The 13,646-nt window shown below is 38.7% G+C and overlaps 2 protein-coding genes across 4 annotated transcripts in view; both read right to left on the minus strand.

The window, feature by feature from the left end:
• The window catches only part of anxa14 (annexin A14), a 7,294-nt gene extending 845 nt beyond the window's left edge, over positions 1 to 6,449 (minus strand). The window contains exons 1-12 of one of the 3 annotated variants that reach the window (XM_032536041.1): positions 5,781 to 5,819; positions 5,445 to 5,484; positions 5,239 to 5,293; positions 4,748 to 4,846; positions 4,517 to 4,605; positions 3,505 to 3,618; positions 3,246 to 3,336; positions 1,731 to 1,810; positions 1,374 to 1,412; positions 536 to 626; positions 321 to 416; positions 179 to 234 (exon numbers count right to left, since the gene is read on the minus strand). In XM_032536041.1, coding sequence (XP_032391932.1) covers positions 179 to 234; positions 321 to 416; positions 536 to 626; positions 1,374 to 1,412; positions 1,731 to 1,810; positions 3,246 to 3,336; positions 3,505 to 3,618; positions 4,517 to 4,605; positions 4,748 to 4,846; positions 5,239 to 5,275 — 792 coding nt within the window. In that variant the 5' untranslated portion in view covers positions 5,276 to 5,293; positions 5,445 to 5,484; positions 5,781 to 5,819. Of the gene's footprint in view, positions 1 to 178; positions 235 to 320; positions 417 to 535; positions 627 to 1,373; positions 1,413 to 1,730; positions 1,811 to 3,245; positions 3,337 to 3,504; positions 3,619 to 4,516; positions 4,606 to 4,747; positions 4,847 to 5,238; positions 5,294 to 5,444; positions 5,485 to 5,780; positions 5,874 to 6,427 lie in introns of those variants that run through there. The other 2 variants (XM_032536043.1, XM_032536042.1) reach the window with 2 other exon arrangements.
• Positions 6,450 to 8,311: 1,862 nt separating this feature from the next.
• Positions 8,312 to 13,646, minus strand: part of crybg2 (crystallin beta-gamma domain containing 2) — a 44,866-nt gene continuing 39,531 nt past the window's right edge. The window contains exons 15-24 of the mRNA XM_032535571.1: positions 12,700 to 12,857; positions 12,472 to 12,598; positions 12,357 to 12,389; positions 11,461 to 11,573; positions 11,103 to 11,232; positions 10,883 to 11,022; positions 10,457 to 10,580; positions 9,698 to 9,856; positions 9,414 to 9,573; positions 8,312 to 9,049 (exon numbers count right to left, since the gene is read on the minus strand). Coding sequence (XP_032391462.1) covers positions 8,961 to 9,049; positions 9,414 to 9,573; positions 9,698 to 9,856; positions 10,457 to 10,580; positions 10,883 to 11,022; positions 11,103 to 11,232; positions 11,461 to 11,573; positions 12,357 to 12,389; positions 12,472 to 12,598; positions 12,700 to 12,857 — 1,233 coding nt within the window. The 3' untranslated portion in view covers positions 8,312 to 8,960. The remainder of the gene's footprint in view (positions 9,050 to 9,413; positions 9,574 to 9,697; positions 9,857 to 10,456; positions 10,581 to 10,882; positions 11,023 to 11,102; positions 11,233 to 11,460; positions 11,574 to 12,356; positions 12,390 to 12,471; positions 12,599 to 12,699; positions 12,858 to 13,646) is intronic.

A 13,646-nucleotide genomic window follows, 5' to 3' on the forward strand; every position in this document is an offset into this window, starting at 1 on the left:
GTGTGTGTGTGTGTGTGTGTGTGTGTGTGTGTGTGTGCGTGTTTGTGTGTATGTGTGTATTTGAGACTTTAAAGATTGAGTCATTGAGCCTTTATACTACATCAGTCAGACACAGTGTAACTGTTTAAATAATAAGTCATCAGAATAAAAGAAGCAATTGATGATGAAAGGATCTTACTTTTGTGGTAGTAAGTCTCTTAGCGAGGTAGACGTCAGGGCTCTGAATGCACTGTACTGTCATAGACAGAGACATCAAGAAAAATTAGTGACAAATCAACATGGTCAATTAACACTCACACAGCATCTCAAACAATATTCACCTAAAACCTGCAAACCCAGTTGAAAGTCTCCTGTAAATTTTTTCTCCAGAGCCTGATCCACCATCTGTCCTATCTCCAGCTCCAGTCCCAACAGCACTGCCAAAACCATACAAGGCCACGGGAAAGTACACATTCATATTACAAAACTTTAAAAAAAATTCAAAAACACAGAAAAAAATATAGAAGAACAACCAGGATATGTTTGAAAAAAATACCTTTGTTAAGATGGTCTGAGTCTCTAGAGGTCAGTATGTCAATCCACGGCCCTGAATCAGCTTTTTTCCCACTCAGTGAAGCGGAGAGAGCCTGGACAAAAAAACAACAACAATACAGTCAGAAAGGAGGGAAATCTCACACAAAATCTCACACATTACAACTACTACACTGCAAGGGCTGCACATGTATTATGCCAGTTTAGGAACCATGCATTCACAGGAGTGAGTGTGATTAGTGGTATGCCTGTTTTTAATACAGTGCCACCCCAAATGAGTGATGATATGGCAGATACATTTCAGAAGACGGATTTTCCTGTGCAAGAACAACCCTTATTCCAAGGTTTTCCATGGCTGTAATGAATATTGCTAGTAGCTGTCATATCATAATAGTGCACTGTCAACATTTAGAACATTATGTCTTTTAAGTATTTTTCTGTTCTGCTTTCAGCTTGTAGGGAGTTGGGTTGGAAACTCGAGGGTCGCTGATTCCAGTCCCCCTAGGGACCAAAGAACAAAGTGTGGACTGGTGGCTGGAGAGATGCCTGTTTACCTCCTGGGCGCTGCAAAAGTGCTCTTGAAGGCACCGAACCCCACCAACCACTCAGGGTGCCTGTTCAGCAGTCGCAGCCCACACTCTGACATCTCTTCATTTGTGTTTCTATAGGACCTGAACATGTGTGTGTATTTCAGGACTGTGTGTAGTAGAGTGTAAATTATAATGTCCCTTCTAGGGATCAATAAAAAGTATAAATTAACTTAAAATATAATATTGAAAGCTTCCCTTAATACCTACCTAAACCACACTGTTTGTGTGTAAAAGTATCATGGAAAATAATACCTCAATATCTCTTTGGACCCCACCAGCAATGTCTTGTTTCTGTTGGGAGAGAGGAGTGAGAAAACACTTTTTTTTAAAAATTTTAAGGTCATATCTAAATGTAATCATACCACACATATCATAAACAAGTGTTATTGTCTAGTGTTTCAGAAGAACCTGTCACAGAAATCCTATTTCTACATTCCTGCTGCGATGTTGCCCCACTGCTATTTTATATCTAAGAAAAATTGATTCAATACTATGAAAGGTGGAGGACCAATGCCCGCTGATGCAGCTTCACTGACTGTCCCCAACAGTATAAGGCCAATTGCTTTACTTCTAAGGTTAAAGGTGATAGTAAAGGTAAAAACAAATTACATTCAACAAAGCCAAAACAAGCTTAGTAAAGTCCCCACGGGTTTCTCCTTTCAGTTCCTTCTCCAGGTCCGTCTTATACACTGAAAAGGGAGACAAACAGCAATATTACAACTAGAAAATTCCGCAGAAATTTTATCAGTGTGCCTGCTATTGGGGCCCATCCACACACACACACACATTGGAAACGTCAGTTAGGAGTCAGTTGGTCAACATGGCCGCCAGGGAACAGTCTCATGATAGGGGTGTGTGTGTCTGAGCCGTTTTCAATGTGTTGTATTGGCAGTTGGTTCCCTAGCGTGAAAACTTTAAGTCTGATAGTCTCCATGGTTACATGTCTGCGATCGGCACAAGATTTCCTACATTTTGACCAACTATGATGTCTAAAGAGTTAAAACTGAAGGAGAGAGAGACATTTGTTTGTTTCAGAGCATCGTCCTGCAGCCCCTCCCTCTGTCCTCTCAGTAGCAGAACCTGTTGCTATGGTGATTTCGTCAGAGAGGGAGCCAGATTTTTTTTCCAATGTTGTCTATCTGCAGTTGGTGAGCCTAGCGCGAAAAGTTTTAGTCCGATAGACTCCATAGTTACATGTCTGCGATCGGCACAAGATTCCCTACATTTTGACCTACTAGGACGTCTAAAGAGGTAAAACTGGAGGAGAGAGAGACATTTGTTCGGGGAAATAAATCATTGAATCGTCCCCAGCTGCATGGTTTATTCATAATTTCTCTCGACATTTGGTAGATCACAGCCAACAATTTAAGTCCGATAGTCTCCATAGTTACATGGCTGCGACTGGAACAAGATTCCCTAAATTTTGACTAATAATGAAGTCTGAAGAGTTAAAACTGGAGGAGAGAGAGCAATTTGTTCGGGAAACTTCCAGATATCCGTACCCACAGCCCCTCACTCTGTCTCCCACTCTAACTCTGAACATTCCGCCACATACACACACATTGGAAAATCTGAGACAGTCTGAAAACGGGACGATACGTAAACTGGGATTTGGGAGAAACCGTGCTTGATATCTGAACGCCCATTCAGCCCAATAAACGCCAAAGTCTTGTCTTCGGTTTAAACTTTTAATCAGGTTTCTACGTTAAAGTATGGCGATACAGCACGATCCCAAAGAGGGGGAGTTTTGAGCAATGTTGAGCGATTTCCCCAACATTTCCCATTCATGTCTATCGGACATTTTTGGCCGTATTTTTGCCGATTTCGGTAAAACCACGCGGCAAATCTGGTTGAAACTACATAGCACACCATTCCCGATCAATACCCACATGTCGGTGTAATGTGGTGCGCGTGTTGGCAACGCTTTGGGACTAGTAGTGCGTCAAAAAACTGGCGGAATAATAATAAGTATGGGCAATAATAGTCATTGTGCCAATTGCTGCTATTGCAGCACATTGGCACACTGAATTATCAGGACACAAATAAATATGGATTAGAGGTTTAAATGTCCACAGCAATCAACTAATGAATTTGGGGGAAACACTAAGATATTCTGTGACTTACATTTTTTGTAAACAGCACTGATTTCGTGAAGCTGCTTTCCGGATCGCGTACACAGGATCTCCAGTAGTGTTTCCTCATCTGTGCCTATACCCTGCACACACACGTACACATATTATATCTATATATTATGCTGGCATATACAGTATATACTGGGACATGACAGACAGCCAAGGTCAAATCACTACCACCCTCTAAAAAAAAACCACTCCACAAGACCCCAGAACATGAACTGTTTACAAACACTCAAACACCAACTTACCGCCATGGCCTGTTGCAGGCGATAAGCCTCATGCTCCAGAGGAGGCATCAGCAGCTCCAGCAGTAGAATCTCCAGATCTCCAGCCAGAGCTTTTTTCACACCAGCTGACAGGTCCTGCCACAAAGTCAGAATAATCATAATAATCACATCTTTTCTCTGTTGACTCTCAATGTATTAGATCAGACAATAAACCCTGGTTTACGGGTTTATAAATAAGGTAGGTATAAAGTAGCATAATATGGAAATACGTCAAATCCTATACATCCCTGTTTTCAGTCGGAAGGGAAAGCGCTGTAACCATTCGGCTACCAAGACACTCCAAGCTTTATTATTTGTATTTTATTCTTGTTAAAATTTAATAGTCTATTCCCCTATTCAATAAGATGTTATTGGCTCGAAAGAGTGTGTCTGACATCATCAATTTGAGCAACAAAATAACTTTTGGTTTCTGTTCTTTGAACTTTCCAAAGACACTCTTTCACACACATAGATACATGATTACGCAATTAAAAAGAGTTTTGTTTGACCACAAAGTGTCTGGGAAAGTATTATGATACAATCATCTCCTTCTGCTAAAGAAAATATTGCTAATACAAGGAAAACAAATTATATTTATTTTTTCAAAATACCCATATAACCTATAAAAATGAACTACTTCCAAGAAATAGTTTTTATGTACAACAATACAGTATCCTATCCTTTACTGTGACACTACTTTAGCTTATACTGCTCATACTACTCCCTCTCTAAACAAAGGTGTGTTCAAAACCTTCAAAACCAGTTTAAATAATGTTTGAACAGCAAACATTTGGGAGTTACAGATGAGCAAACACCCATTTCCAACGTACAGATCTGTCGTTGCATCTCTAAATTCTGTTGTATTGCATAGCAAGGATTCTTTTGGGAATATTTTACATTGGGGGGTTTGCTGTGGCTTTGAACTTTGTTTTTAGAGCCTTTTTGCATCTTGTAAATTGGTACAAGTGCTGTCAGCTCTTTCTTTTTTTTTTACCTTTTGCGTTATTTCTTGAAAGGTCTTGGCGATCACTTGTCTCTGAGCATTGGTCCGGTTGGTTAGGATTCTCACCAGAGTCACTGCATCTGAGGTACACAATGTTATGATACAATATGGGAGAGAAATGTGAAGAGGCAAAGGAAAAGTAGAATTGTGTTGATCATTATCCAACATGGATGTTCAACAACACCCCTTTTTAAACCAGTTTACATCTACTTTCAGAAGTACCTTTCTTCTCCAGCGCTGTCTGGATCTCCATGACATCCCGGGCAGGGTGAAAATTGGAGAAGGGTCGCACCGTTCCAAGGGTACCCCAACACATCTCCTATATAGAAAATAGGGACACAAAAACAGAGAGAAACAAAAATGTAGACAAACAACAAAGAATACTGCAAAGACGGAAGAAAGGAAGATAGGACAGTCATCCTGACATTGTATTAGGAATATATAAAAATAAGATAAGTGAGTGACAGGGAACAAGTGGAATGTGTAACAAGATAAGTAGCAAGATGAGTGATGACGGTGAAAGAAAATGAAGGTGGATCTGAAGATCAAAGACACATTCTATATGATTCTACACTCCTGTTTTGACTAGTTTCCCAGCATAAGTACTGAAATATTCTATGACAGGAAACACATACAGGGGTGTCCAGCTAAGACTTAAACATGAAATTAGTTAGAAGTTGAGTTTATGAATTTATAACAACTGGTATTTTTCTTAAATTTAACTGGAAACATGAGTTCACAGTGCAGCATTCCAGCATTTCAACATGCCTAGAGGCCACACATACATTATGACTTTTGTACATGATGTAACGCAGATGATCAGAGAACACAAGACAGCAGAATACATTATCTACAAATAAGTAAACAGAGTCATAAAGCAAGGGCAGAGAGAAGACAGGGCAAGAGCAAGTCTACTTACATGAGATTTGAAGTACTCAGGGTCCATGGCTTTGTTTCAACTGCAAGAAATAATGCGGAGAAAGAGATAAATGTTTCATACACATGTAAAAAATATACAGTTAATGACATTTATAACACACATTTATAACACACATTTAAGTTAACCTTGAATTTTTGTTCAATGAAATACTTGATGGCACAGTAATCTGACTCGTCCTTATCTCAACAAAACTGCTATGTAACATTAAGTGTTATCTATAAGGGACTAAGACAGCAAACATGCCGACACAAACACCTGTTGAATTACTCAAGTACATTTACTTAAAAAATCTTTGAATAATGCCCTTTTTCCTACCTGTAACAAAATGCTGTAGCAGCTCTAGGAATGTGTGGAGGATAAGCTTTTTACAACCTCCTCTAATCAGTCCTGAATCTCAGTCCCACCCTTACTGTGCCACACCTGCTACAGTTCACCCACCTGACTGTCAATCAAATAGCTGACCAATTGGTGCTTAGTACCATCACAGCTTTGTCAACACCACTGGTCTGCAGAATTACTACGACAACCCACTTGTAAAATACTGACATCTTTTGCAGTGGAGGAATCCAGACAATCAGGTTTGTTTACAGGTGGCCTAGATGGGAAATGATGATATGCTGTAGATTCTGTGGCTGATTTGGATGAAAAATGTTAGGAATTATTGTTGTGTAAGACTGCCAAATGTATCCCCTTTTATTGTAAAATAGTTTAGTGTTGAGGTGTTCAAGTTACTCCTTTGTAGTTTTACAGCTTGCCTCAAAAATGCCGCAAATGTCTAATAAACAAACCTACCATGCAACATGCCAGCAATCTCTGTAAGTAAGTGAAGAGCAAAGTCTGGTTTCAGAGTAAAACAGATATTCTTAAGACTGGTGTGCTCATTTATAACCTGATTGTCTAATGGCTCCAAAACATAAAAACTGAATTGTGTCACAAGAGTTAACAAAGGGGCTTTTCAGTACCTGCATTTGTGTCTGATTGTGATAACAATGTAGTACTCCAAGACTCTTATCCGCCCTATTCCCTCAGTCTAAAGAAGAACAGAGGGTCAAGAGAGAGAGAGAGAGAGAGAGAGAGAGACAGAGTAAATGACAAAGACACACCACCTTCACTGTCGAAATCAGCATGCTCAAATTACAAATCACATAAGTTATTGGGTCTCACAGAAAAAACACCATGTAAAAACCAAAGTAATTTTATAACAGAAAAAACTACCTGACCATGATGAAACCATTGAACAAATGTATTCTTTCTATAGTTTTAATTCCTACAATCGTCTGTGCAGCTCCATGTCTACCTGCTGTTCACCTTCACAGCACAAATAAATGTGAGACCTGTGTTGTTATTACAAACACAGCTGATCAAGAAGTAAGCTCTTTGGCCTTTCGCTGAAATAACCAAAGCTTTGCTGCCCATACCATCTATTTAAAAAGAAACACAATTAAAAAAAAGCACTAAACAAAAAAGCTAGAGTAACTTGTCATCTCCATCGCCTAGGAAAGTTCTTTCATTATCTGTGAACATGAGCTACTCTCGCTCAAAGCCAGAAACCAGAGATTGAAGTCTCAAACTTGTATAGTATAAAGTCTCAAGCTGCTCGGATGAATAGGAGACTGATTTTGTTTTATTGTTCACACCCAAAATGAGCTTCATTCTCTTGCAATGTTGTTATTTGTGAAACAGAAAATGTACCCATACTATATACTCAGAAAATTCCCCGGGTGCTCTCATTGTCATCCGTAACATCTTTACCAACTGATTGTCTATGGAGCAGTACACTTAATACGTGATAGCATCACAAATTTGAGTTTGAGCCCTCTATAGTTTTTATATTTAGGAGAGAGTTGTTCATGTTCACTAATATTTCTGGACTGTCTTAGACCATCGGAATAACCTGAAAATGGGCGTAGTTCCCCTTTTCGGAATAAATATCAGTTTCAAGTGTCACCTGAGAGGTAAAAGCAGGTAAAACGGCATTAAAGTGTAAGTTAATGACCCAGTTCAATTATTAGAATCAGTATTTTCTTAATTATTCAGTTATTAGTATGTTTCATATTTTCGTCATTAATTTACGAATGGCTGGAAATATTTTAAATGCTGCATATCTCAATATGAGACATATACACAGAAAAAACTGAGTACTGTACTATTAGTGGTTGTTTTGGTCTATTTTGTACCGGGTGTTCTTCTTGTTGGCTTTCAGATTTCAGAAAGCCATTACCTACAGAAATACAAATCAATGAATCTGACACACCCTGAGTTCAAACAGGCAGGGAACTGAATAGATGAAGTTTGAATGGATGAATGCAGGAATGGGAGGTATGAATGAAAGAAAGCTTGGGTAAACCATTGAAATAAATGAACAAAATGGTCCGATATAGTGGGGGAAAAGACCCAAGTAGTCTATTACTCCTCAGATATATACACACATTTTCTTGATCAGTTCTGAGAGAAAACATCAGGGCTGATCAGTGCTGTATAAAAAGATAGAGTGAAAAAAAGAGTTTAATGTTATGTTATCAATGTGACCCCTTCAATTATTATTAAACATTTTTAAACCTGCAGACCACATGAAATATGAGACCTGTGTAGTGAGTACAAAAAAACTGGTCGATGGCCCGTTATTCTGCCTCTCTGGGTTTACGGTTAGGCTTTACATCATTTTAAAAAAGAAAAGCGCTTCAATGTAATTAAAAAGACAAAGAAATCAGGATAAATGTTTGTAGTAAGTGTGTTAAGAAATGTTTTTTAAACTGTGGAAACTGTATTTTTGTAACAGGATGTATTTACACATTGTGTTACAAAAATGTTATTCATGATTCTTTAAAATAAATTAGCCAGCTTTGTTTTATTTTACAATGTTTATTTTGTATTCAATATTTAAAAACCACTCCCTCTTGCATCACATTCAACATCACATCTTTAGTATCAAATATTAACATACAGCTGAAAAATACAATAGGAAACATGGTAACTAGACACACACAACCCATTTCAATGCAATGTGACATACTGACTACACATGTGCAACATTTCCCACAAAACAAACACTGATACATGCAGTACAATTAAAGCATGAAGCACTGGTAGCCATACAAAAACAAAGCTATTAAAGCATCAACTACAGGTTCTTCTACAGTCAATGAATTTGCATAAGCCTGTAATCAGGCAAAATAGTGCTTCTAGTTTGAATGCTCACATATTTGACAAGCGATATCATCCAATAAAAGTCAAAGTCAATTGCATTCTCATTCTTCCAATGTTCATACTAGTTATGGATTTAGGCATAATTTGAAAAACACACACACACACACACACACACACACACAAACACACACACACACACATACACACATATATATGTATGTGTGTGTGTGTGTGTGTGTGTGTGTGTGTGTGTGTGTATACATATATACAAAGTGACAGAGGTTCCAACCACTGCTGAGGAAAGCTTAACAGAAGAGCACACGAGAAATATAACTTTTGTATAGCAGGTTAGAGGAGCTCTATCTCCCATTGTTGGCTTGGCCTCTCCTCATCTTCCGGCATAATCACCACATGGTCCTTGTCGTAAGTTTTACCACCTGAGGAAAAGGCAAATAATCATGTTAACAAGAAGTTGAAGTTATCATGTTATGCTATAATGATCACTTAGAAAAAGTAAAAACTGGCTTTGTAGTGGTGGAATGTTACTAAGCACATTTACTCAAGAACTTTCTGGCAGTTATTGTTACAAGTTACTTTGCACTATCCGAGGAAATTCATTCATATCTATCTATCTATGTGTCCAGCTATCCATCAATCCATCCATCCATTTATCCATCCATCCATCTATCCATCAGCTTAATTGCCTTTATTTTGAAGAGGGGAACTTAAATTACTCTTACAACTTAATTTAAAGCATATTGTCATAAGCACTGTCTTAAAATGCAGAATCATTTCTCATACCTTTGACATCCAGGACGCAGCCAGGGAAAGTAAGGCTGGCAATGGGGCCTCTCATCTGAGCTGTCCAGGTCTGTGTAGGTTGCCGGGTCTCCGCCCACAAAACCACCTTGGCTGCTGGCTCTATGTTGCCCATCACCTGAAGGCTCATGGTCGGGGACAACTACAACACACATGCATATAGTACATGATTAGACCACGCTCAGTGTTACCAAGGTCAGATGACAGGTTCAAGTTTTGGTTTGCAAGATGCAGCCAACTATTTTAACATTTGAATCATGCATTACCTTGCTTTTGATGAATCCGTCCTGATAGAACCAGATGTCACTCAATGGTTCCGCTTCGGGTGTAACAACCACTCGTCCTGTTTTCATCTCCTCCACGCCGCCCTGGACGGACATGAAGTGACCCCTCTCTTTGTTCTTGATGCGCAAATAGCGGCGCTTCTGCACAAGGCAAAACATATGTATTGTCATTAAGGAATCACAGATCAGTGGCATTTGGGTTGTTTTGACCCTACACAAACACATCCCATTATTAAATATCGAGGAAATAACATAAGATTGGTTTTAAATTTAGTTTTTAAAGTTTACATCATTTCATTGCCCTTCCGGTGGGGTATTAATTGAAACAGGCCTTGGAAATAGTGTCAATTTTGCTGTTAGAGAAGATGGAGAAATAACACTCATTTGCAACTGCCTACAGTACAAGCCATCCAAAGCTAGCACTTAGTTGAGTAAGCAAATCATTACATTTATTATCCAATTATTCTTATTTAGTTTTAGTTAACAAGCCAATAATTTTGTCAAGGGAGGGTTAAGGACCAGTGCTGCCAAGAAATCATAGTAGTTTAGGCTTATTTATTTGTTCTTTAGCCAAAAGTAGGAAACAATTATCTATAACTTTTGTTAATGTTAAACCTAATATCAGTCTAACGTACTACACAATGCATTTCACATCGTGTCAGGAAATGCATGTTTTTAAACATCTAATTTATGACTTTATGACTGTTAAAAATAGGTTGCAAAGATGATTTTTTAACAAACCTGTCTGACTGGGAACATTGAGCCAATAGTCTCTATTGAGCTAAACTTTGGCCAGTTGGTGATTTCAATTGGTTCCAGTAGGAATTGTCGCCCCCTGTAGTTGCTGTGTTCACATATCACCCAACTGCAAAGGAAGAGAGACTAAATTAGACAATGGGGTGCCTAAATATCACATGACATACACAGAGACCCAAAACACAATTTTTAGTTTTGTTTCATTTTGGTAATGGTTTCATATTCCACTGTAACAGCTGATTATCAATTATCTTTCAACAATGTATACTCCATGTGGTTTATTTTTTTAAATCATAAAAAGATGAGATGCTACTGCTATTAACAAAAAACAGAAAGCTACATGATGACATGTGTCGATGCAAAAACACAGTCTCCCCAAACACATGCAGACACAGAGAGACAAACACAAACCAGCCACTGTTGACTCTGACAGACAGAATGTGGTTGTTGAAGCCCTCTTCAACCATGCTGAAGATCTCTGTATCCACGGTGATCTCTCTGCCCTCCAGACACTCAAGGGCAAAGAGAGAGATGGAAGGAATTGAGAATGTCTAGACAGGGAGAGATGGAGGGTCAGAGCAAAACAGAAGAAAAGAATACAGAGCATTTTTTTATATGAAAACTTTCTCACCATTGGCACGACCTTGGCAGAGCGAAAATTGCAGTTAGGTGGACATCCCATGCTGGTTGAATTGGGATAGTCTCCTTCAGATAAGACATACAAGTTCCCAGAGTACTGTTTATTCTCGTAGAGCACCCAGCTGAAACACAGAAGTGAATTGTTTTTATTGACTCCCTATCACACATGATATATTAGCTTTTTAATGCTCCCCAACTACAGCACCATCACATATTTTGTTGTGCATTAGCAGTCTTTCTATACATTATTCTTTACTTTCTTTTCACAGACCCCCCCCCCCCCCCCCCCCCCCCCCCCCCATCCATTGATTCCTTTCTCCTTGGATTATTGTTAATGCGTTTGTACTCACCTTCCCCCTGAAACTCGACAGGACTTGGTCTTTAAATTTTCTGCCAAGGCCTCCTGGTTGCGATCGAAGATGTTACACTCGCCCTGGAAGTCTGGCTCAGAGTACAGAATTATCTGACAGGCAGAGAAAGAGAGAAGGGTTAAGGAAAGCGAGAGATCAGATTCACACATTTCTAGCCTAAAGCTTTTTATTCTTCTAATTATTTTTGCCTATTAAGCACTGAAAACAAAAGTGCTTCTACTACAATGTTGCCCTGCCCCTGTGAAGGAATTATTTATCTTATTTATATACTGTAGGTCATAGCTGTCATCGGTCAGCTATTGGTGACTAGTCTTTTAATCCTCTGATAACTCAGTATAATTATTAGATATTTCACATGAAACATTTAAATTAAAAAGGATGAATGTTGAAGTGTCTTTGGCTAAGGTAAATTTACCCCTTTGCTTAGTTTCATGGATGTTCCAAGCCAATAAAACGGGGTTTTGCCTGCATGGAACAAAGTGCAGTTGCAGCACATGAACCCACTTGTACTAAAAAGAAAAAAAAGCTTTGCAACTGGGCGTGCTGTAACAGGTACCATACAGAGCACAGAAAATGATAACTGAAGGAAAGTGACTGCGGATATATGATCTGTTTTTAAATTTAAAAAAACTGCACATGCAGGCATTAGAGATGTATGTGCATCTGTTAGACAAAATCCTGCCTAATGTATTTTTCTCTCAAACTGGAAATTCCAAAAGTGTTGAAGAGCTGAACATCGATGTGTGGAATTTTCCATGAACTGAGTAGCAATATATCCTGTCTAAGAGTGACATAAAACTGAAGATACAAATCAATATTAGCTACGAGACTGAAATGCATTAAAAAAAAAAAACTGAGAAAGTCAAGCAAAATACCTGATTCCTGATCCTTGAACTGTCAGTTGGAGCCTAAAAGTCACACAACAAAAATGTAAGCAACATCAGAGCACTGATCAAATTATTATTTTGAAGACTTCCCAGCGGTTCTCACCAGTAGGATGGGCTGCACCGAGCAGATGCGATTGTCCTGGGAACCCCAGTCAGCACAGTTATTATAGAAACCTTTCTCTAAGATGTACTGGTTACCAGAGAAGTCAACATGGGAGTAGACTATCCATCTGTCAGGAGGAGGAGAATCAATTAGCTTGTTATTGTAATACATTCCCACCTCACTGGGTGATAGAGTACAGTAAATATACTGTATAGTCCATCAACTTACGCCCCACTGAGTACATGGATGGAGCTCGTGGAGGTTTTGTACTCAAACAGCTCAACGTCAGGAATGGCCTCTGTCACCTCGAAGGTGTTCTCCGCCTCCACACCCTCCTGGTCTTCTTCTGGCTGTTCAAACATCACCATCAAGGGATCTGATAGGTCCTGCAGAAGAGCAAGCAATTGGGTTAACTCACCTAATCTACACGTAAACTAATGGTGTAGTTTAATGTCTTGTGGTGGGTATACTGTAGGCTACTGTATATACATATATTGGCCAGAATCTGCCTTTTATGGGGGGTGCAGGGGCATATCATAGTGGGGTGTCTGTGTTTCCTCCCCAGGGTTAGTTTGAGCATTAAAGACTTCATTTCCTGCATCTGGATAGACTTGTATACAACAATTTACGGTGGAAATACTTTTGCAAAGAAGAAAAACAGATGACAATTCAAAATATATAAAAAACACAATACATTTTTTTTAAGTGGGTATATGGAAATCCTGAAGCTTTCTTAGGGGGTATACTGCATATACCTGCATATCACGTAGACTACACCTCTAACTTTAAACCCTGTGTGGATAAAAAGCAGTCTGGGCTGAGATAAGATTCTGTTTCAGGTAACAGTCATATTTTGACAATGACAATTATCCAAGTAACAAGACAAAATATTTTGTTTAAATGTCAGAATGTAAGCATAATGAAAACTAGCAAACAGTACTTACCAGTTTAAACTGTCCCTGTACAGTACAGTATGTTTAACATAATTGTATTATTACATTCAGTACTGCATGAGCCAAATTATATACAGAAATCAGGTCCTTTTTAAAGAACGTTCAAGTAATTTATGTAGCAAGTCATTCCTACTGGGTGCCTTAGTCTTTTTATTACTCTATTGTATATATTGTTTGTAAACCATACCATTGTAACATGGAACGTGTGGAATTCACTGCCAG

Source organism: Etheostoma spectabile, chromosome 14 (genome assembly GCF_008692095.1).
Source record: "Etheostoma spectabile isolate EspeVRDwgs_2016 chromosome 14, UIUC_Espe_1.0, whole genome shotgun sequence".
Lineage (NCBI taxonomy): Eukaryota > Metazoa > Chordata > Actinopteri > Perciformes > Percidae > Etheostoma > Etheostoma spectabile.